We start from the raw sequence: 22,364 nt of genomic DNA, 5'->3' as shown, positions 1-22,364 counted from the left end.
AAGATAAAAAATTCCTTTGAAAAGCAAACTCTAACCTGTTGTAGATATCAGATTTCAAGACACCCATAGCCTTTAACCTAAGGTCTTTAACCTAAGAACAATATTTATTTTTAGCACACCGCAGTATTATTAAACTGCTTCAAAATAAGTTTTAGTCCCCCCTCCTCTTTCTCCCCTGCCTCCTCCCTCCTTTTTTTAATAGTGGTGTCTCATCACCATCTATCATTCAACAGGTCAGAACAATAATCACTGAGATGTTCTCATGTAAACGTACATTGGTCTGGGATTGTAAGAGGTCTTTTTTTGCATGCATACATAACACCACAGTTACACAAGGCTGCTGTTTTTCTAATTCTACTGCAGTATGCACACTATCGATAACTGGAAATAACATGTCAACAAAGAAAATAGAATATTTAATCAATTAGATGAATTGACTGGAATCCCCAAGGAAGCTGCTTTTAATGAAACACCAATTTATATAAGTTTAAAGCTCTGAAGCACAAGTTTTTCCAACATTCACCAACTTATCACGAAGACGACCACACTGAAGGTCTCAGTTGGACAAAGCCACATACAAAATTTTAAGTATTCACAAACAACATAACCAGGATATAAACACAGCATCAATTAAAAAAAATCCATACCAATTTTAAAAGATATTGAAAAGCAATAACAAATTGAAAGTTTAGATGTCTCCCTGTTATCCCAGCCATCTAGATACCATTAGCTATTTCCAAATTTTAAGTCTAAGTGCATGTCTTTACAACATTAGAAACGTTTTTAAAAACGAACAAAAATATGGGACTATCTACAAAATGCCATTAGGTGTCTTAGAATACACAAACACATAAATAACTCTTTCAACTGTCTGCTAACCACAACTCCTTTAATTTTAATACCTTCCCATGAATCCATTAAGTCCTCAATAATCAGGAGGCTGGGCAGCTCCCCTCTCTCAAAGCCACTTCCACATGCTACCTCCTCTTTTAGAACTCTGCCCTTATCGACGGTAACATTGATAAGACACAAGTAATTTTATTCTAAGCCATCTGCTCTACTATTAAAACTCAAAAGGCTTTAAGACCAGCTACATGATGATTTTCCAGGAACCTGCACCACTTTTTCACCGAAGAGCCCATACTAATCCAGCATGTTTACCGCTCCCCAACTCCAGATGCCAAAACGGTTAGCCAATGACTGCAGGTGCTTGGTAAACACACCAGCATTAATTATAGGAAACATTGTATTAGTTCTGATGACCTGTGAAACTCAGACCTATCCTTGGATGACTTGGCCGTTCCAATGCATCAGCAGAAATAACACGGTGGCCCCAACACCCAGTTTTTGACAATTTTTAGACTTAAAACGTAGTAGCTATAGCTTAACACCCAACTCTTTCTCCTAGCAGCAGCATATGGCTTATCCCTGGACAGCAGGCACTCAAGGAGGCACAAGAAACCTCGAGACAGCTAAAAATTAAGGCTGAAATGCCCAAACTTCTGACTTCTTGGCACAGGCGTGACCTTCTCACGAGGCCCGAGGCTCGACACGGTACGTGAGCGGGACCAAGGTAACACCGCTCCTGGCACCCCACCTCCCCGGTCCCCGGGCCGCCCTGCTCCATCAGCCTCCCCCACTCCCGCACGCAGGCCACAGAAAACAAGAAGCGATGCAAAACGCCTTCCCCGGCCGCCCGGCTTCCCCAGAGACCCGCCCCGGGGTGACTTACTGAGCTGCCCGGCCCCGGGCTCCCTGCCGCCCGCTCCCCCGAGCACGCCGCCGCCCAGGGCCCCGCCGGCGGGCGGCGTGCCGCTCTGCCGCTCGAAGTTGCCCGGGTTGGAGAAAAAATCTCGGAGCCTGGGCAGCTCCCGGCCGCTTTCCAGCAGCTCCGTGTGCAGCTCCAGCGCCGTCAGCAAGAACTGGTCCCGCAGCAGCTGCGCCGCGATCGCGTCCATCGACACCCGCGGCGGCTCCCCCGCTCCGGGGCCCGCCCCCGCCCCGCCGGCGACATCGCCCGCTGCTGCTGCACGCACACCCGGCGGCTCCTCGGGGCTCCCCGCGGCCGCCGGCGCCTCCTGGTGCCGCTGCGGGTACGCCGGCCCGCCCGGCTCGTTGCTGCTGCTGCTGCCGCCGCCGGGCCTGGGCTCCTCGGGCTCGTCCTCCTCCGAGTCGCTGAGGAAGGGGTTCACGCTGCTGCCCCCGCCTGCCGCCGCCATCTTACAGCCCGGCACGGCGCGACCGCTGCCAAGGCGCTACCTCGGCAAAGCCTGCGCGGAACCGCCGCCGCCGTCAAGGCCGCTTCTGCCGGGACCGGGGCTGGAGGCGCTGCCAGCCCCCTTCGCGGCTGCGGGCGCCGCCGCCAGCGGCAACAGCAACTCCCCCCCTTCTCCTCCCGCCACCGCCTCCCCTTCCTCAGCCACCTCCCACCGGCCCCGCTACCGCTTCCGGATCCTAACTCTCGCGAGAGAGCCCCGGCCAACGGCGAACAGCGCCCCTCCACCAGGGCCCCGCCCCACCCCTCCCCCGCGCGGTAGGCGGCCCGGCTGGCGGGCGTGTGGCAGTATGGGGCGGGGCCTCGCCGGGAGGGGCAAGGCTTGCGCGCGGCGCCCTGGCGGAGGGCGTGGCCGGGGAGAGGAAACGGCTGGGTGGAAGCGGAAGCTGTTGGGGGCTCGCGGCGGGGGAGATGAGTGAGTGCTGGCGCGTGCGCATTGGGCGCTTCCCGCGGGGGGTGGGAGGGGGGGCTGCTTCACGTGGGCCTGGCTGTGGCCCCCCGGAGATTTTTGGCTGCTCTAGGGGCTCGGCGGCGGCCCGGACTGACCCGGCCGGTGGCATAAGGGTGCTGCTGGGGTGGGGGTGCGGGGCTCAGGCCTCAGTGCAGCCATCAGCCGTGCCCAGGTCCGGGGTGTGGCGGCCGGGCCGGTGCGGGGCCTCCAGGGAAGGCGGGTCCCTGTTGGGCTGCCCCGGGCCGGGTGGGTGGTGAGGTGGGTCCGGCTCCGCGCCCCCCGTGGACTTGAGGTATCGCCTGGCGTCAGGTGTGCCTAGCAGGCCGGGGGTTTGGGAGGGGCGAGCGCGGGTTGTGTGTCTGGAGGTAGGATGCTGTCACTCTTGAAAAGGTCATGCGAAGCTGTCACCTTGTGTGTTTCTGGCAAGAAACTTGAACTAGAGTGTGGCAGCAGGCACTAAAGGGAGTTTAGCGCACTGGAAACGATGCGGAACAGGGTTAGCGTTGGTTTCTGATCCGTGTATTTGAAAATAACGCCCCATCCCCGCTAATAGGAGCTCTCTTTGCATATAAAGCTGGCTCGCTAGGAGTTTTGTTTTACTGAGAGGAAAATTGGGGCTGAAATCTTGGTAGGAAAATAGTGGCAACATTTTGTGGTGATACAAAGATCTACAAACAATATTCAGTACTGTGACTGCAAACTATTCCATTCGTGTCATGACAGTATGCTATGGAAGACTAGTGCTTTCCTTCTGTTTTTAATTTGCATAAATCTTTGTAAATAGTGTAATCAATTTTGTATTCTTTATAATAAAATTGATTTTTTTACTAACTGTTTTATGTTGTCGATATATAAAAAGAGTAAGTAGCGGAGCGTGAACTGGTTGTAGCATAAAGTAAAATGGTGGTAAATGCTTTTTTTGGTAAATTAAAATGGTGGTACATCATGGAAAATGCTTTAAAATTTGACTCAGACCACAATACAAACAGGAACAAAAATATTTTACTGTTGCTGCTCCGGTGGAATTAGGAACGCTTAAAGATATCTTGTCCTTTTTCCTTTCCTTTCTGGAGAGTTAAAGCATGTTCAGTATGAACTTGTTAAAAGTCGGTATGTTGGTGTTCTGCCTTTTCCCTTAAAATGGAGGGAAAACTTACTGATGTCCTGTAGCAGCCTCTAGTGGCGACTGGCAATGTTTACATGTGACTTCCAGATGTGTAAAGATAGTTCAAACACTAAATTCTGCCTTTAGTAGACTCATTTCTGCCAACTTCTGTGTGCTGTTACAGTAAGGACTAATTTTTTCATTCTTCTTCACCTAAAATAATGTAGACATGTCCCTCTGTTTCTGTACTTCGAAAGAGGTTTGGGTTTGTTAAAATATTTACAGATGTCAGTTGCTCCAAAATAATTTACGGATGGCTGGAATAAAGTTAACGCAGCTGAAATATGTATTCCAGAGCTGAAGAACGTAGGGAGAAAGACTTGCTTTTAACAGTATGCTTAAAGCCAGTTTCTTACAGTATATACAAAGGGGTTATTGTTTTGAGAGACCTGATAAGGAAAGTGTAGCTCCCTGGAGGATGTGCAAGGCAGAAGATGTATGAGTTCTGGAAGTCAAGTATTATGTGGAACTACTTGAGGCAGACAGCTACAAAATAATGTTTTTCTTAATTTATCCAGTAGTCATTCTGAGCGAGGCAGATTGTTCATCAAGCTGCTTTGTCTCTTACTGGAGTTAGAGTTTCCTTTGAACTTTTAAAGGATTTGGATTCTATATCTGAAGAATGGCCTACCTAAATACATCTCAGAAAGCTTGATCTCTAAAAACAGGTCTGCCAAGCTAAATATCCAAAATGCACGGGGCCTGTAGAAAAAAGATGTTCAGAGCATTTTGGAGGTGGTGGTATATAAATAATTTTTTCAGTCTATGTGTGTTTCTTCATGAACTTTTTAAAAGTTCATGAAGAAACACACATAGTGAAAAAACTTACAGTTTTTGAGATGGAAAATAAGTAGAAAAAAATTGGTCTTTGCTTTTACTGTGTTGATTTTGGTAGGAGTGTTAAGTCTTGAGGTAATACTTCAAAGTTTAATGTACTTAAACATGTGACCAGTTTCAGGTTTCCTCCATGCTGTTTCATGGGGTCCTGTGTGTAAAGTGTGGTTTCTTTCTGTGCTATTCTGGTGTAGTGTCAACTGCTCTCACAGTGAGCGAATGCACAGTTTAAGTCAAGCTATATGGGGTTTTCTCTTTCAGCTTCTATAGAAAAGCCTAATTTCATTTTAAAAAAATTAATTATCTTGGGTCCATAATGGGTTTTTCTGTCCTGAGTACTTGAAATGTATGAATTAATGTGTTCTAGTGAGTCCTACAGTGAAGCAGAGTAGCCTTTTTTCATCTGATTGGAGTCTCGATGAAGGGACAGGGAATGGAGGAAAATCTGAAGCAAATCTGATTTCTACTTTAAAATAATGCAGATCTCTGAGTTATGCCAAGTCTTCTACAACTGAGCTGCCTGAGAGAATCTTTGTCTGTGTATGTTTATCTAAGACTTTTACCCCTTTCAAAAGAAATTTTACAGAAGTTGATTTTTATGTTTACTTTCAGACCTTAACAAATTTTAATTTCAGTCCTCTTTAAACTCTCTAACCTCAAAAACATTTTGATATTTTGCAGGAGCTGAATAATGCAAATGTTGACACTCATAATGTTGGTAGTTTGTGCTTAAAGACCTCTGCCATTTCTCTGAAACTGTATCTGTCCCTTCCAGTTTTAAGGGCAAGTTTTTCAACAAGAATAGCTGATATCAGTAGTTACTAGTGACTTGTACGTTAAGTACAGACGCAGCTTTACCCAGAGGAACTGACTTTAGAAAGTGTTTGTTAAATTGGGATTTGAAGTCAAAGTAGTACAGCAGTGTGAAGGGGCTCTTGGAAATATTTTCAGCCTCACCAAAAATGTGATAATGTCCCATGAAGTCAGGTGAGGACCTGCATTAAACAAAACAAATCCCCCAAATCCCTTTGTATCGAAGTTTGGCTTTGCTCTTCTACCTCTAAAACTGTTGTTTTGAGGCATTACTGTGAACAGTGGATATTTGGAAGCCTATCATCAAGAACACAGTAAGCAAACACTCGGAGCTTAAGGAGTATTTTAGAAGACTTGTTGAAGTTTCATGTTTTTGTGAGAAAGACTAGGTAGGGAAAAATGCTGTTGCAGTTGAGTGAGGAAATGTAATTTATGAATAAAAGATATGAGCTTTTATGACACCACAAACACTAGAGTATTGAATCGCTTGGGCTTTGTTCACCCTGGTGTGGAAGACAGTGTGTGTCGTCTGGAAGCATAGGCTGCACAGAAAGCTGTCGTAGAGGGTAACAGACCACTCTGCCTAAGATGGTACACGCACCTTACTGTGTGTCACCACCGTGAAGAACAGTGTGTATGGGGAAGGGAAACAGTGCACTGAAGTGAAGTATGAAAACAGTAGTTGTAGAGTCATTCTTGAGTCTGAGGGCTAAAGGTACTAAATTCAAATGAAAAGCTGTTTTGCCAAATTTGTTAAGGTGCCTTTTATTGAGGGTTTGCGGAGGTCAAGAAAGTTAAGGTTTAATGTTGAAAAGGTCTTACTTATTCCTGTCACTGCAGAAGTGTGGGCCAAATTGCAGAGATCTTGCTATGCTGACTCCATGCTGCTGCTCTGTGCGTTTGAGGGTTGCCTGCTTCACCTTGCTCCTCTTTGATTTGGTATTTGCTCAGTTTTGAAAAAAAAAAACAAACAAAAAAACCAAAACCAAACGCTTATTTTCCTTACGCAGCCTGCTGTTCTTCAGTCATGTTCAAATATAATGGGGAAAAGTGATGAGAGAGATTTGAGATGGCCTGTGGAGGAGGTCATGCAATAAACTATGGTGTTAGCAAAAAGAATCCAACTAGTGTGAGGTGCAGGCTTTGGAGAACAATGTAGGAGTCTGAGGACATGCTTTGAACATGCTGAGTTAGCACTGCTGTTGGGAGGAGATGCAATCCTGTCGTGGTGCCAATGCAGAGGTTTGTTTTGGGGAACTAAACTGCAACAGAGTTATCTTTACTCTTCCTTTTTTTTTTTTCCCTCTTGACGTTATTTTCAGTTGAATTAATTCTCCAGTCTGCTTGACTATACAGTAGCACGGATGGCTGTGCCAGCCCAAGAAAGCGATTTGGCACAGGAATAAGTGGGGACGAGGAAAGGAGGACAGGACAACTCTCTGCAGCTATACTGGCTTCATTTTCCTTGCAGTATTTGTGACCGAAAACCTCACGTTCTTTTAACTGCTACTCCCATGACAGCCACTTCTGTGTAAAATACCTGACAAAATATATTTGCATTGCTGGTCTTGGGTATTTTGGAAAACATCCTTTAATTACAAGCAAGTTTCTACAGATGGTAGGTGAATAACTGCTACACAGATGTCAATAATAGCCTTTTTCTGTCATCTCAAAACTGGTTGTGTCCTCTCTGAGAGCGGATACTGAAATAGGTAGACTTTGCCTTCCTGTTCTTGTCATGAAACTGTGTTTGGTGTCTGTCTCATAATAGCGATTGTCATCTCTTTGGAATCTACCCACCAGTGTTGTTTCGCTCCCCTCTTGCCAGCAGAGAGATCAGGAAGCTACAAATGAGTCTCCATTTGGGGGGGAAAATGTAATATGAGAACTGGAGAGAGGTTGCCCGTCTGTGTTCTCCAGGTTTCTGGGTCTCTGTCTATCAGTTTTCATCTTGCTCTCTGAGCTCTTTTCCTACAATGAAGCTATTGCCATTTTTTGCCGAAGAAGTTTGAGTGGTGGGGAGCTCTCATTTTAAATCAGCAGTGCCCCAAACTGCAAAGAGGCACAATACTGCTTGTTTCCAGGAATCATTTCCTGGCTCTGTTAATTATTGGAGACAGTCAGCAGCTGAAAAATAAAGGTGTCTTACAGAAATGAAAAATGTCTTGGCTTTGTCTTAAAACCAAGTGTGAGCTCACAGGGTTTCAACAGAGGGTGTTTACAAGTCGCTATATCATAAGTTATAACGAATGGTAATTACTTTGTTAGTAGAGACTGCTGTAGGAGCAAGAACAACTTTGTTCTGAAGTGAATGTAAGTATTTCAGGCTGCAGTAACTGATAATCTGAGTGGTGCTTGTGACTTACGCATGCTCAGGAAAACGGTTTCTGTGTGAAAACCTTACAACTATGGCTGCTGGTGGAAGAGTTAGAGAGGTGAGTCCTTTGCATTAAGATTTCTTACTAGACCTCAAAGTATCCTTGGGCAAATACTGTGCGTATTTACATTACTATCTGAGAACTCGAATGCTCTTTTGGAGGTGATACAATCCATCCTATTGGTGTTTTTCTGCACTTTACAACTTCGCTATTGCTAATTTTTTTTACTAGTTTGTTTCATTTGGCGATTGAAGGAATTGGAGAACGTTTCCCCCTCGTGCTTACTTTATGACGAAGCAGTACTTCCAGACGGCATGTTTTCAGGGTGGGATTTCCCAGGGACTGACGGCTCCATCACGGGGCCGAGTTCCGGGCGGCACCCCCGAGCGCGAAGGGCTCTGTGGGGCCCGGGAGCGGTGCAGGACCCTGGAGAGCACCCGCCCCCCCACTGCCGCCGCGGGTGGGGGCTGCGTGCCCCCGTCCCGGGGGGCGCTGGGCATCGCTCCCCTCCGCATTCGCAGCCTGCTCTGCCCAGCTCCGCTCGGCGGTGAACTGTGCCGTGTAACGCATCTGCAGTTTGGGTTGCTTCCCTTATGTGTGCTCGCCTCAGGCTTTAAGGGAGTTTTTGTTCTCGGTGAAAAACTTAACTTACCTCCATCTGTGTCCACTTGGCTGTGAAACGAGGTTTGGTGGGTGAAGGTATACGAAATATCAATTATGCTAGTCAGTTGTTATTAACCCTTTGGTTATATATTATATTCAACTGGCTGCCATAGTTAAATAGTACTTTAGAGCTCAAAAGCTCCAAAGTCCTTTTTTTAAATAAAAGCTTTTGAAAGGGTGGCAACCTACAAATTATTTGTCTTCTGTATTTCTTTTATTAAAAGTATAACTGTATGCTTAGAAGGTTCTCTTGTAGTCCTTTTTCTCCTTCAAACTGAAGCTGTTGGTAAATTGACATTCAGAGGCTTATATGCAAGATTCAACAGATGTGGCTTATTACTATTTGACATAATTCCTGCATATTTGTAATGGTTGATATTTATAAGAAAATGTGACTTAATAAACGACAAACAACTTCTGTCAGCTTTTTTAAACCTTCCTTATTCACACTAGCTTCTATGGAACATTCTTTAAGCACTATTTTGTTGGTTTGTTGGGGGTTTTTTTGTGTCAAAGGGTGTGTTCTTTTCTGTGTATAAAGAATACATTTGCAAGCTGGTTTTGCAAAGCTCAGTGCAGCTGAAAGTTGTTCTTTTCTATCCTTTTCCCTGTGTGCTCTACATTAATATTTGTTGTATGACTTTAAAGAGTTTGATCCTTGTCTTTTTTTGCTAAAGGGAAGAACCGTGCTTCTTGTATTGGTGCATGTGCTTTATTGCAAACCTCTTTTAAAATGTCTCGGGGGGCCTTCAGCCTTGGTTTCTCAGGGAGGGCTCCAATGAGACTGTGAGACTGCTGTGGCAAGCTGTCTTCCATGTGCTTGTGTTCCCTTAAGTGCCACTTGTGCCTTGACCCTAGCAGCTGTGCAAGCTAGTGGGCTAGGTTTTGTTAGATACTTTTGGGGAAAGAATGCCAACCTGAGAGTATCCCATAAAACTTGTAATATGAAAAATCTGTCTACAAGATCTCCAAAGAGGGCAAGAAAAAATGACAGGGAAAAAAAAATCCTTATTTTTTCAAGAATAGAGATATCTGAGTAATGCAAGACACTCTTGGCAGCACACAAAGAACTAAACAGTCCATACTGAGATGAAAATATAATGTTAAGCTGTAGAGTAGTGGTGCTTGAAGAAGACTTGCTGATAGAGTATTGCTGAATGACGCAGAAGTCAAGAAATACCCATGAGGATTTGCAAATACCTCCTGAAAACAGGCAAGGCCTCCCAAATGCTGTTGCCTAGTGAAAGAGCTGATTTGCAGGAAAACCACTTGGGGTTTATTGTTGTGGGGTTTTGCTTTTTCCACATTCTGAATTTCTAGCTGCCTCCATACTGAGCAGACGTAATGCCAAATTTCTACTCTTTTGTATTTTCTCCGCTTGGCTAACAAGTGTTACCAAAGGATGATGCTCTTGTTTTTGCTTTCATGCCTCAAAGTAGTCCTGATTTCTTAAAGAAGTACCCTTGTTCTTTTTGCCAATGTCATCCTGTTACCAGTGTTGTTCTCAAGTACATTTTTGCTCTAGGGAGGCTTGTGGATACGATTTCCCATGTTTACAGGGTAATTCAGAGAAAATTGCATGGGCTGACATTGGGGTAACTGATTTTCAGTACATTCAAGTATTAGGGCACTTGATATTTTATTGGCACCTTGTAGGCCATAGTCAAATTTCTCCTTGAAAAGTTTTGGCAAAAGAGACTTTTCTAGGCAGTCGGAGTAATTTCGATTATCAAGTAATGTTAAAAATAAAATTAAATATTCTTTTAGCTCTTTGCCTCAGGTTTGGATGTGCTTTACTGAACCACATTTAAAATTTAAAACAGATGTCATTTGTTTTTATAATCCCTAAAATACTCAGTGAAGATGTTGAACATAAAATAATTTTAAACAGATGGTTTGAATTACAAAAGCCACTTCAGTGCAAGAGCAAGTGGAAATACTGTAGTTCCAATTTCATTGTCTGGCAGAGCATGTTGTGCCTCAATAGAGAAGGAAAATGACACTTTGGAAATAGGGAAAAGGTACTTTATCATTATCCCACTTCTATTCATAGTATGATTATATGATAAAATCAAGATGAGGGTTTTGGGTTTCCTATATTTAAGTAGCATGTAAAGATATGAGAGAGAGTTACCCTGAGACTGGTTGGTAAGGCTCTTGTCTGTACCAATTAATTTATACAGTAGGTGTATGTGCTGTGACAGCAGGAATGACTTGATTGCATTTCTTGAGTAGTATAACTCTTTAAAAATCTAAATTAGTAAAAGAATAGGGTAGGGACTGCTAGTACCATCTTAGATGATGGATAACTGCCATACCATGCAAAATACTGTCAGTTAGACCATGGAGCTTCCACTTTGCTCCCCTGTCCTAAGCAAAATGATAGTTTTTTATGTATGGACAAATGGTGCAGTCACTGCTTTGACAGTTTAAATTAGAAAATACACAACACTGTTTAGTTGAAAAATGTGTTAGTCAGCCAGAAACATAGCAGACGTTTCTATCTATTTCTTTTTTATATATATAAAAGATACTTACCAAGGCTATTGATGCTTATTGAAAATGCATTTCCAATGGATTTTCTTCATCTTAACCAACAGACTTGACAGTGTTAGTGAAGCATGGTCCCTCTAAAAGAAATGACTAATGTATCTTGAGCTCCCTGTCTTGCCACTTTATTACCCTTAAAAAAAATATTCCTGCCAATGGGGCATATTCCATGTAGTATTTTTGTGTATGTTTTATTGCATATTTGAAGAAAGGAAAATATAAAAAGGAAATGTTACATTTCTCACAAAGAACTATATTGTATTGTGGTACAAGTATGGTTTTCTTTACCTTATAAATAATGTGGACAGATTATAACTTCAGAGCAATGCAGCTTAGATGTAGATTACTTTGGGAAAATGAAGGCTGTGCTTAATTATGTTAACTTTCCTGTTAAGTGCTGAGGGACCTGATCCAGCTCAGGTGTGTGGATGTAGCTTCTGTTGCACGAGTCAAAAAATATGGGGGGGGGGGGGGGGGATGCGGGGGGGGCAAGGGAGGAAGGCTGGTCAGCAAGTTATGGATCAACTTGAAAAGAGGGAAAAGCTGATGTGAAATAAACTGCCTGCTTCTTGTCTCTGATGGTTGGGCTTAGGTGGCTTGCTGCAGCTGTCTTGCTCCCCTGCCGCTGTCAGAGTCTGGGTGTTCTAGTCCTTGCACTGACGTGACTGTTGGTGAGGAACTTGCAGCTAATAGCAGGATTGTTTTGTATTGTTTTGATGGGTGTGAGTACAAAGAAAGAGAGGCTCTCTTCATCCCATCTGCCACCAGGTGCTGAACTTTCTGAGGATTCAGGGGGGGAACCAACAGGAAAAAAACTCAGCCAAAAACCCCTTCTCTAATCTGCGTGAATCACTTTATTCTGGAAAAATTGAAAATAGTTAATCGTTGTCAGGAGGTTCTTGCTGCTTTTCTTTCTTTAATCTAGACTTTAAGAAGGGTGTCTGCTGGTTCTGGCTTATCTCTCAGAATGACTGCTCCCCTGCATCTGCTTACTCTCTTCTCTGCTCATGTACAACATCCAATAAAGTAGGAAGCTCTGAAGTCTGCTGAAGCCCTTGGCATCACCAGGGCAGTGCTAATTTTCCACTTGCTCTGTTCATGTGGACAACTCATATTTAACAGGCAGTGAGTAGCTTGGTGAATCTTTAGTTCTTTTCTGTTCAGGATCCAAAAAGGGCCTTTATTAAGAATCCACACCAGCTTTATGGTGTTGGCTCCAAATTGTTTAAACAAAAATACCTTATGGGATGGTTTAAATTCTGACATACTCGAAGTTGGACAGTATCATTACTGGCTCTGTGTTTGGTTTGGGGGGTGGTGACAGAAGAAGAAATAGAAAAGAATAAATCGGAGTGTGATGTATAGCTTACTAGTTGGGCTGAGTCTGTAGAGGAGGTGAGTTGGCTGTCTAAACTGTATTATCACAAGTGATATGTTTGGATGGACACTAAGAAATGGTATGTGGCAAATAGTTTGTAACACGTTTCTCTATTATCTACAAGATGAGAAGATTATTTCTCTTGGTGTGATAGGCAGTGGCTTAACAGAATTAAGTAAGATAATGCAGTCAGGATTTGGGTAAAGCTTGCATTTGGCTTTGTGAAAATAAAGACTGTGGGAGGTAGCGCACTAAGTCACTTGCTAAGGGATTGCCTGGGAAGTATCAGAGGACACAAAAATGCTGAGAATATCCTTGGCTTAGGTTTTCTTGACAGAAAGATGTAAGATGTATTTTCAAGTGACAGTTTGTTTATCTACTTTTCGGACAGCCAGGCACCTGAGGTCAGACACATTTTTGCACTAGTAATAAATACTTAGATCTGGGTCATTGTCCTCCAAAGTGAAAAGGGGTATTTTTCTTCTCTTGACAGGCTGTGGCTTTTGCTTTTTCTTATAAGCTAGTGCTTAATCCACTTTTTTCCTTTTAACCTTGTTATTTCTTCCTTTTAGCTTGTCTTGCAAGGTTTCTGCCTTGAACCATTGAGCACCAGGCTCTACAGAGAACTTTGCTCATAATGACCTCTGTAATGGAGAGGGGAGGAGAAAACTAAAGGACTCTTCTCCCCCTCCCCCTTTGTGTGGTATGCCATAGAAGTTGGATTTCATTTCTGTATCTCATTTGAGATACAGAGAAGTAGTATATAGATAAACATGTTTCCTGCTAAGGCAGATTGCACAGTGCTAGCTGTGCTTTCTCTGTGCCTAGAAGGCATGAGAGTGGACACTATAGGTTTGAGGGATGCCTGAGCACCCAGATTTTACCGGGTCAGCTGCTTTCTCCTTTTCCCAGCCAGAAAAGCATGCCAGAAGACTGCTGGGGACTGAGGAGTTTGATACTGATACTTCCATTTGCAGCTCCTCCTGATGCTGACAGGGCTGTCGGAACACCTGTGAGATCCTCTTCAGCCCCTGGTTCCCACATCGGACTTGCAGGTTCAGACTGGCTTTTGAATCACCCTGTCAAATGGTGATGCAAAAGCACAAAGAGGGAAGAAAAGAGGAGTGGAAGAGATCTCTGTATGGCAGAGGGCTCAAATGAGTGAAGATCTGTGCATTTTAAAATTTAGAGGTGCTCTCAACTAATTCTAGCTGTTCCTGCACTGGTTGTTTGGAGACTGTGTTGACTGTTAAGTGACATCCCTCCTTGGACTTGCAGTCCAAGACCTTGCATTGCATCTTTCAGAACACAGATCAACTGATGATTCCACTCCTCTTGGAAATGGGTGGAGAAAAAAAGGTGTAATGTCACAGCATATCATAGGCAGATAAAAACCAAATGACCCAGGAGATCAACACTGAGGTTTTTCCACAAATACCGTTTTTCCTAAATCTCCTTTTTCTGACTCATGAAGATGGTCCCCAGATCTTGTAAGGAAAAGGATATTTTTCAAGATAAATATTTAGCTTTCCCTCTCCATATTGATGGCCCCTCATGCCAGAGTGCAACAGAGGAGAGATGACCACAACTACCCAATTTAATACTGAAGCAGGAGATACTCATCTTCTCTTTGTTTAGTAGGGTGTTAATCTCATCAGTTTAAGGCATTAATAGTTTGGATTCTTTTATCAAATACAACTACATCAAAAGAAAAAGCCCAATGGAAAATAAAATTGAATAAAATTAGGTCTGGCGTTCCACTTAAAGGTATTTCTGTGACGGTGGTTTCATGTATTTATGTGTATTCATGCAGGAACACTGAGTAACTAAAAAATAAACAAACTGGTATATATAAATATTCCAAGTCTCTCTTGGAATTTCACTTGTAGACATAAAAGCATTTAAGTTCCTGATTAAAGAAAAGTTTTTGTTTGATCACTTAAGCATGGCTACTACGTGTCTCTTTGAATGTTGTATTTCGTTACCTTGATCTTGTTACCTGGTTTCTCTCCAAATCTCTAAAATGAGAAACTACGATATTGATGTTTCTGATTAGGATTGGAGTTGTTGCATCTGTGTTTCATTAGGGAAAACGGGTGGAATTAGAAGTTATGCTTAAGTTGCATAAAGGTCTGAATTTTCTTTGGGTTAAATAGTAATAATATATATTCACTTCCAAATCTTTTCTTAGTGTGTGGGTCTGGTTTTCCTGGCCCTTTATTTTTAATTTAAAAAAAAATCTTTCAGAGTTACGGCTATGTGGTAGTGAAACTCCTTTTCTTTTGATAAGACTGGTAGTCTTACCAGGTGGTGGATATCTGTGTCTGTCCAGTTACTGGAATTCTGTAAGTAACAAGATAAACCTATGTATTTTCATTTAGAAGCACTAAGTAAATTCTGAAACAAAGACTTCTTTTAGAGGTAGGTGTGTATTTACGTAGGTAATTGAATATTTGAACCTTCCAGGCTGTTAGGAACATCTCTTTCTAAATTGATGAGTGGAGGTCTTGTTTTGTTAAGGTTGGTAATTAGCTAATATTTAAATAACTAAGTTAGCAGCGTGGACAGCACTAATAGTACTTTGTCAAAACTAAGCCTCATTCAGGCTCAGATCCCGCACTTACCTGAGTCAAGATACATATTTGTGTTGCCTTCAGTAGGCATCATGTGAACCCCTCAGTACACATGGGCAGACGTATACCTTTCCACTGTACCTGTTATTAAGCATATTTGTATTCCTAACCTGAAAAAACCCCGATATTCCCCTTTTGAATGTTTTATCCGTGAAACATAATCGTAACCTGTTGTGCTTTTGTCATCTGTTTTAGAAGAGGAATAGTGTTCTGCACTCAGCAAAGCATCTTTATTCATTTAAAAGAAGTTTTCTGTTTATAGGCAGAATATAATGAGCCCAGAATTGATAGTAAGCTTAGCAAAAGCAACTTTGGATGGATATTTGCTATAGGATGGCTCTCCCTAGCTGTCTTTGCCTTGTGTTTGCCTGAAGAGACCTCAACGCTGTCATGCAATCAGCCAGTAGAGGGTAGTATGTTCATGGAGACATTGCATTGTCCGAGTCTTCAGTCACTGATGTAGGTAGCAAAAAACTGCTGAATGTCAGACAAACTGGCTTCATTCAATGGTCTTCTGAAGCTGTCTGATACCTCACTAAACGCCAAAGATGTGTTGCTGAGACATAGTGACTATCAGAAAGTCAGAATTAGCCATGCAGTGACTTTTGACCAAAACTTCTGGGAAAAAGCTCGTTGGAAGCAGAGATTGGTTGTGCATCCTGGGTAATGACTGTGGTTATGGTACTCCCGTTCTGTAACAAATTAAATACTGATTCTGATAAGTCTCATCTGCCTAATTTTATTTTCTCACTCTCTCTCAGTATTGGACTTTTCCTTGCCAGCCCACTGTTGCCATGGGTATACCGGTCTTCGTACTTGCCGGCCTCCTTGTGCATTGTGTGTTCCTAGTCTCCATTTTTGACATCTACTTCAGCTCTCCCCTGGTTCATGGTATGAGTCCTCAGCAGACTCCACTGCCACCTCCAGCAAAACGTCTCGTACTCTTTGTTGCTGATGGTCTGCGGGCAGATTCGCTGTACGAATTGGACAGTAACAATACGCCCCAAGCACCTTACCTGCGGTAAGTCCATCTGAAAACGCTACTGATTCAATGTATGTAACGTTGAAAAGAGAACAAGAGGAACGCTGGCAATTGTGGTGGCTTGGGTACTGCCATCTCTCTGCCTTTGAAATAACAGATTTTGCGGAGTTACACTCTGCAGAAATGCATGAATTTGAGTTGGTGTCCCTTGTTGTCAGTAAAGCTGCTAAACCATGAACAGAGTAAATTGAGTCAATGTTGTCTCTGAAAACTACAGCTAGCCAGTAACTGAGTGTGAACTTTCTCCATTCACATCAGCATAGTATCAATTCTGAAGCCTAACAGAGTTGTTAATTTAAACTGCTTCCTGGATGTTCAGTTTAGGAGAAGTAGTTCATTAACGTGCTTGTCTTCTAATTCTAAACTACTGATGAAGCTTTTTAAGGAGTGATTAAAAAAGATGGCCTGAATGGATCTAACAGCAGGCTGCCACTTCCTATTTGTTCCACCCTTCCTGCATGCATGACCCTACCACCTCCCTTGTGCTTTCTGGTGTGTGTCTGATTGCTTAATGGGATGATTTGGTTTAAGATTGTGAAAAACTAATCCTGCCAAAAAAGAGTGTTAAAAGACATATCATTGAGTGCTTAAAACTAATTTTCACCAACCTTCCCTGTTTCCTAATGTCAAGATAATTATTTGATCATAAGACAAATAATTTTGTAGACTAAAAGAAGTAGACAGTATTAAATAAGGCTACTCTTGTGTAATAGCACTGGTCTGGCTTGAATATCAGAGCAAACCCAAAGGTGTTAGAGCATTTGCAGTCTGCCACAGCAGTTGCCAGATTATATGGGATTACTTGTACCTGCTGCTTCTGTTAGTGTTTTTGTAAGGTGCTGTCTACCACATCAGTGTGAGTTTTCCATGTTGTCTTTTAGCAGTGGACTTCACACTTCCTCCAAAGCAGTCTCTTCTCTTAGCAGTAAAACTGTTGGTTTTTTGCACTACCAACAGGTATGAATGCCATAATGGCCCAATCACTAGGAGCAGCGGTGGGTAGTGGGTAGGAAAGAGTTACAACGGATACTTTTGCCATTACGTGGTTTGGGTTTTTCAGTTTCAGCTCTTCAGCATTATTACACCTGTCTAGAAGTAAAAAGCTAAACCGTGTATTAGCTTGTCCAGTGCTACAAAGTGTGCGCTTTTGCTGTCTCTGCTTTACCTTGTTTGTGGAGTTACTGGCTTTCTATTTCAAAATCTGTAGAGTTAAAACATTGCCACCTGCACTGAAAGTATGTGGGTGAATGGAGGGAAAGAACTGTCTTGTAACAAGCAAAGATGCTGGTGGGTCACTGAGTAGAATAAAATGCCAGTGGAGGTTTGAAGTGCCATCTGTACTTCTCTCATTCTCTATATAAATACATGTGTGTGAGCATGTATGTGAGAGAAGATGAAAAGAAAAAACATGTGGCGTGGCATGTTGTACCTTCTGAAAGGTAGAGGGCCAGGCAGTCCAGGGCAGCTCTAGTACGTGTATTGCTACAATTTTGAAGCAAGAGGCTCAACATTTTGTCACCAAACCTTTGAGCTATGCAGCTTCCATAAGTTAATCTTGTAAACGGGTTGACAAGATCAGATGTTAGTTGCTGGAAGTGTTTCCTTCTTTATTCTGTTGAGTTATTGCTGTCTGAGCTGTGCTTTTCCAATAATATTAACCCAAAGTATATGCAATTTAATGTAAAGTTCACTTTTTTGCACATTCATTCCTAAGTGCCAAGTGTTTGGTCCATTATATGCTTTATAGTAGCAGGGACATAACAGCCAGATTATTTGCCTCATCCAGGTGGAGAGCTTTGGGAACTATTCTGTTGTTAATGAGGAAAGATTATGTTTAAATGAGCAAGAACCATTCTTGTAGCAATGTGCTATAAATAGAAGCAAAGTTTTAGTAGGTACATAAAATCAATAATAAATATCCATTAGGCTTGGAGCAGATAGCTGGCTGATATATGCCAAGTACCTAGTCTTTTTTCTTACAAATATTCCTGAAAAATCTGGTTTTCAGCAGTGTTGTGATAGCTGTGAGGGATGGTAGGTGGTCTGAATTGTTGTGGTGGTGGTGATTTCAGGGAAGGTGTCTTCTTCCTTGCCTGTCATGTTTCAGCCATATTACTATCTCATATTCATCATTGTTATTATGGGTAGCTAATGTTTATCCTGTCAAGGAAATTAATTTTTTTAAACGGCTCTTCTGAGTAAAAGGCTTTGTAGTAATTCAAAATAGCTAAATGAATTTTGAACAGGTAAATGAAAATATCTGGCTATTTTTTTTCTGCCTGATATGTGTTATTGTTGACTTCAGATCCTGTGATACAGCGCTAGAAAAGCAAAGGTAAAGGATTACTTTCCAACTCAATAGAAATCAAATTCTAATTAAAATCACTTCTTACCTGTTGTTACAATGAAGTGTGAGGAGGGCCAAAAGTGTTTTATTTTTGTCTTAAATCTTCCGCTAATGCTAGGGCAACACATTTTGAGCAGAGTCTCCAGTAAGAATAAATTAGAAACCACTCATATCATTTTTTTCAAATTAGTACTTTTTTTTAGTACAACTTGTCTTAAAACCTAGCTGAGTTGAAAGCTAGGAATTACATGTCAGAGTACTGCTATATCACCTTTTATGTTTTTCACTGTAATATTTGGGTGATTCCAAATAGTTCTGTAAGCTTTCAAGTAGGCCTGAGAATGTGAGGTGTAAGGTGTGTTGAACAAAAAAAATCAAAACAAAAAAACCCCCAAATCCCCCACACACAAACAAAACCCCAACAAGCAAACTGTGAATCCTGCAAGCAGCCTGAAATTTTGTGGTTTGACTCTTACTTCATTAGTGAGAAATATATTTAGAGCTGAGTGTACAGATCTTGTAATTAACAGTTGTACAACATCTCTGTTAAAAAAAGTTATGAAGCATGAACTCAGAATCTACTTGGGCTGAAACACATCCAATGAAAATATAGCGAATTTTGTAGCTTATATCACGAACAACAAAAAATACAGTTTCCCAGTAGATTTGACTCTTAAACTGCTTTAAATTTGTTCAGAAGATTCTGCTGCTTTTTTCCTAAACATTAGTATAAGGTATGTCCTGGTGTGCTTTGTTTTCTTTCTCTCTGTCTCTCTCTCTGTCTCTCTCTCTGTCTCTCTCTCTGTCTCTCTCTCTGTCTCTCTCTCTGTCTCTCTCTCTGTCTCTCTCTCTGTCTCTCTCTCTGTCTCTCTCTCTGTCTCTCTCTCTGTCTCTCTCTCTGTCTCTCTCTCTGTCTCTCTCTCTGTCTCTCTCTCTGTCTCTCTCTCTGTCTCTCTCTCTGTCTCTCTCTCTGTCTCTCTCTCTGTCTCTCTCTCTGTCTCTCTCTCTGTCTCTCTCTCTGTCTCTCTGTCTCTGTCTCTCTGTCTCTGTCTCTCTGTCTCTGTCTCTCTGTCTCTGTCTCTCTGTCTCTGTCTCTCTGTCTCTGTCTCTCTGTCTCTGTCTCTCTGTCTCTGTCTCTCTGTCTCTCTCTCTGTCTCTCTCTCTGTCTCTCTCTCTGTCTCTCTCTCTGTCTCTCTCTCTGTCTCTCTCTCTGTCTCTCTCTCTGTCTCTCTCTCTGTCTCTCTCTCTCTCTCTGTCTCTGTCTCTCTCTCTCTCTCTGTCTCTCTCTCTGTCTCTCTCTCTGTCTCTCTCCCCTTGCTCTGACAGTGGGGAGTGAATCTTTCTCTTCTTCCAGAAGATGGAGACAAGAAAGCAGCATATGGTAATGCTCACCACTTGCTCTCCACAGCTCCAGCTATTCATGTCTTCAGCAGACAAGAGTAGTTTATGAGGCTGTTGCTTACACTCGGGCTTTGTCCTTTTTTCTTTGCTGTTTACCTGTTGTAACTAGTGTATGTGCATAATCCCTAGACAATTTGTATATTTCTGTATATGTGGTGAGAAGGTATTCTCTTTCACTTTGGTATAATTGTAAAAGATAGAAGGTTTAGTTAAATTTTCTCCACGTTGCTGAAATGATTTATGTGTTTTTTAAATTCTTGTGATGCTGGCTTCCAATATTCAGCACAGATAAAGGCAGACATGGTCACAAGAACTAATTACAACTGAGCATATTTAATGAGTAAGAGAAGATTGAACTAGACACTTTCAAGCCAAATGGAAAGAACAAAGAAAAGTAACACCAGGCAGAACAATCGGGGGGGGGGAAGTAAGCTATAGCAGAAAGCAGCAGAAAAAAATAGTATGTTAATTCTAAGTGTATTAGAACATCAGGTAAACTAATCTGTTTGCAGTGCTGATAGGCCACAATAGTAATGTTCTCTGTGGGGTGTTATAATATAGAGCTACTTGCAGGTTAATGTTCTGCTTGTTTTGTTGCACAGCAGGGGGTAGTGAAAATCTGTTTTAGTCTGGGTTGTTTTTTGTTTTTACATTTCCTGCCTCACATCTACCTGTCACTCTCTTTATCTACAATTCATTGTAGTTTCAAGAAGTCATAAGCATTAACTGCCTTGTATCCTGTTTTCAGGGGTATTCTAGAGAATAACGGCAGCTGGGGAATCTCTCACACCCGGGTCCCAACAGAATCCAGGCCAGGGCATGTTGCGCTTATAGCTGGATTTTATGAAGATGTCAGTGCAGTTGCTAAAGGTATGCTGGTCGTGAAGCTTTGAACACTGTTCTCTAAAGTAAGGTGTTTCAGTGATGTGCTGGGCTTCTAGACGATTATTGATGAATAGCTGCAGAGTGGTTCGTATACCAAGATTATATGGAAAAGAATTGGATTTCCCACCCTTAATATTGATAGCTATGAAAGTAGTTTACATAAGTTAATACTTTGTAACATGGTGAAATTTAGCACTCTGAGTCTAAAAGCTGAAGTATGTTATGGAATGACCTCTTCATGTAACAGTTTTTAATTATCATTTGGGATGTAATGGGAGATGGCTAAGGAGATGTCGCAAACAAGAAGTGAACTGCAGTGTCTCAGCTGAACCACTGCCAGGTTGAGTTGGAGAATCAGTAGCAAAATAAAACAAAAACCCCAACTGTGTGTTTTGTCCAAAGCTGGCTGTTACTGCATGCTTGGTGGTTAATAATGAGCAACAAGCCTTTGCATTACTGACTTGGTCTTTTGTGTGGTCCTCTGCCTTCCCCTGGGTTCTCAGGCGTGAACACCTGTGATGTTGCGTGTTGGTTCTGGACAAGGGAGTTAAGAGGAATTACTTGCTCTTGTCCATGTTCCTAATCAAAAGGCTCTTCCTTCTAGAGATCTGCTACAAATACAGGATTGGCAGGAATTGCCGTTAGGAGCATCTTTATATTTCTGTCAGCTGCCTTGTCACGGAAACAGAAGATCTTGAAGGTTTTATTATGATAAGGTGGAATGTGACTGGAAATATGATATATGAGTGTGTAATTTATTGCCTAAAATGCCAAAAGTTGAGTTCAGACAACAGAGGATTTAGAATTCAGGAGAATTTTAGCTGTTTAGAAGGTAAACCAGCTGTGTGTTTTGTGTGTCTGAATCCCTGCATAACGAGGTTGGCTGAGGTTTTCAGCTCATTTCTTAATGAATGGGGGACTAATTGCAAATAGATGTTGACATGGAAGTAAAACCAAGACTCGCAAAGTGGAGTTTGCTGTGAAATAATATAAGGGAAATTTTAAAAAATTTTTTTGCATGGACTGTCAGTCAGCAGTCGATGAGATCTTCTGGCAACCCGATTTAAATCCAGGTATGTTTATTTAACAGGATGGAAGGAGAATCCAGTGGAATTTGACTCTGTTTTCAATGAAAGTAAATATACTTGGAGCTGGGGAAGCCCAGATATTTTGCCAATGTTTGCAAAAGGTAAGGTTTAAATTTTGTGAATCTTTAACACTTAACATCAGGTAGTAAAACAGAGGCACAATTTCTAAGTTAGAGAAGAAGATGAATTAAGTATTTCCAGTTTGTATAGTTGTGTATATCTGATTTCTAGTTTGTGAATTCAAGACTGGGTTGGAGGAAAAGAAGCAAGTTTTTAAAGAGGATATCCCTATTCATTACTCATCCGTTTAAAGAGGCCTTCCTAATTCTATCAGCATACTAAAGGAAACACACCCATAGTTAAAAGGACCTAATATTTTTGCTTTGATGTTTAAAGCTCTTGTTTGCAAGCCTGCAGCTGGGGTTTTTCTTCCTCTGTATGCAGCTCCCAGTGAGTTGGCT

General features: G+C 42.1%; 2 protein-coding genes across 6 annotated transcripts in view; one reads left to right on the top strand and one right to left on the bottom strand.

Annotated features, from left to right (window-relative positions):
• The window catches only part of RELCH (RAB11 binding and LisH domain, coiled-coil and HEAT repeat containing), an 87,649-nt gene extending 85,214 nt beyond the window's left edge, over positions 1 to 2,435 (bottom strand). For 2 of the 4 annotated variants that reach the window (XM_064443446.1, XM_064443444.1), the window contains exon 1: positions 1,733 to 2,433. In XM_064443446.1, the coding sequence (XP_064299516.1) occupies positions 1,733 to 2,219 (487 nt within the window). In that variant the 5' untranslated portion in view covers positions 2,220 to 2,433. Of the gene's footprint in view, positions 1 to 1,732 lie in introns of all 4 variants that reach the window. The other 2 variants (XM_064443447.1, XM_064443443.1) reach the window with 2 other exon arrangements.
• Positions 2,436 to 2,597: 162 nt separating this feature from the next.
• The window catches only part of PIGN (phosphatidylinositol glycan anchor biosynthesis class N), a 107,993-nt gene continuing 88,226 nt past the window's right edge, over positions 2,598 to 22,364 (top strand). The window contains exons 1-4 of one of the 2 annotated variants that reach the window (XM_064443450.1): positions 2,598 to 2,690; positions 15,902 to 16,161; positions 20,679 to 20,800; positions 21,906 to 22,004. In XM_064443450.1, the coding sequence (XP_064299520.1) occupies positions 15,935 to 16,161; positions 20,679 to 20,800; positions 21,906 to 22,004 (448 nt within the window). In that variant the 5' untranslated portion in view covers positions 2,598 to 2,690; positions 15,902 to 15,934. Of the gene's footprint in view, positions 2,691 to 15,901; positions 16,162 to 20,678; positions 20,801 to 21,905; positions 22,005 to 22,364 lie in introns of those variants that run through there. The other variant, XM_064443451.1, reaches the window with a different exon arrangement.

The sequence above is a fragment of the Phalacrocorax carbo genome, chromosome 2, assembly GCF_963921805.1.
Source record: "Phalacrocorax carbo chromosome 2, bPhaCar2.1, whole genome shotgun sequence".
Taxonomy (NCBI): domain Eukaryota; kingdom Metazoa; phylum Chordata; class Aves; order Suliformes; family Phalacrocoracidae; genus Phalacrocorax; species Phalacrocorax carbo.
Note: the sequence above shows the minus strand (reverse complement) of the source record. Positions and strands in the feature narration are given on the sequence as shown.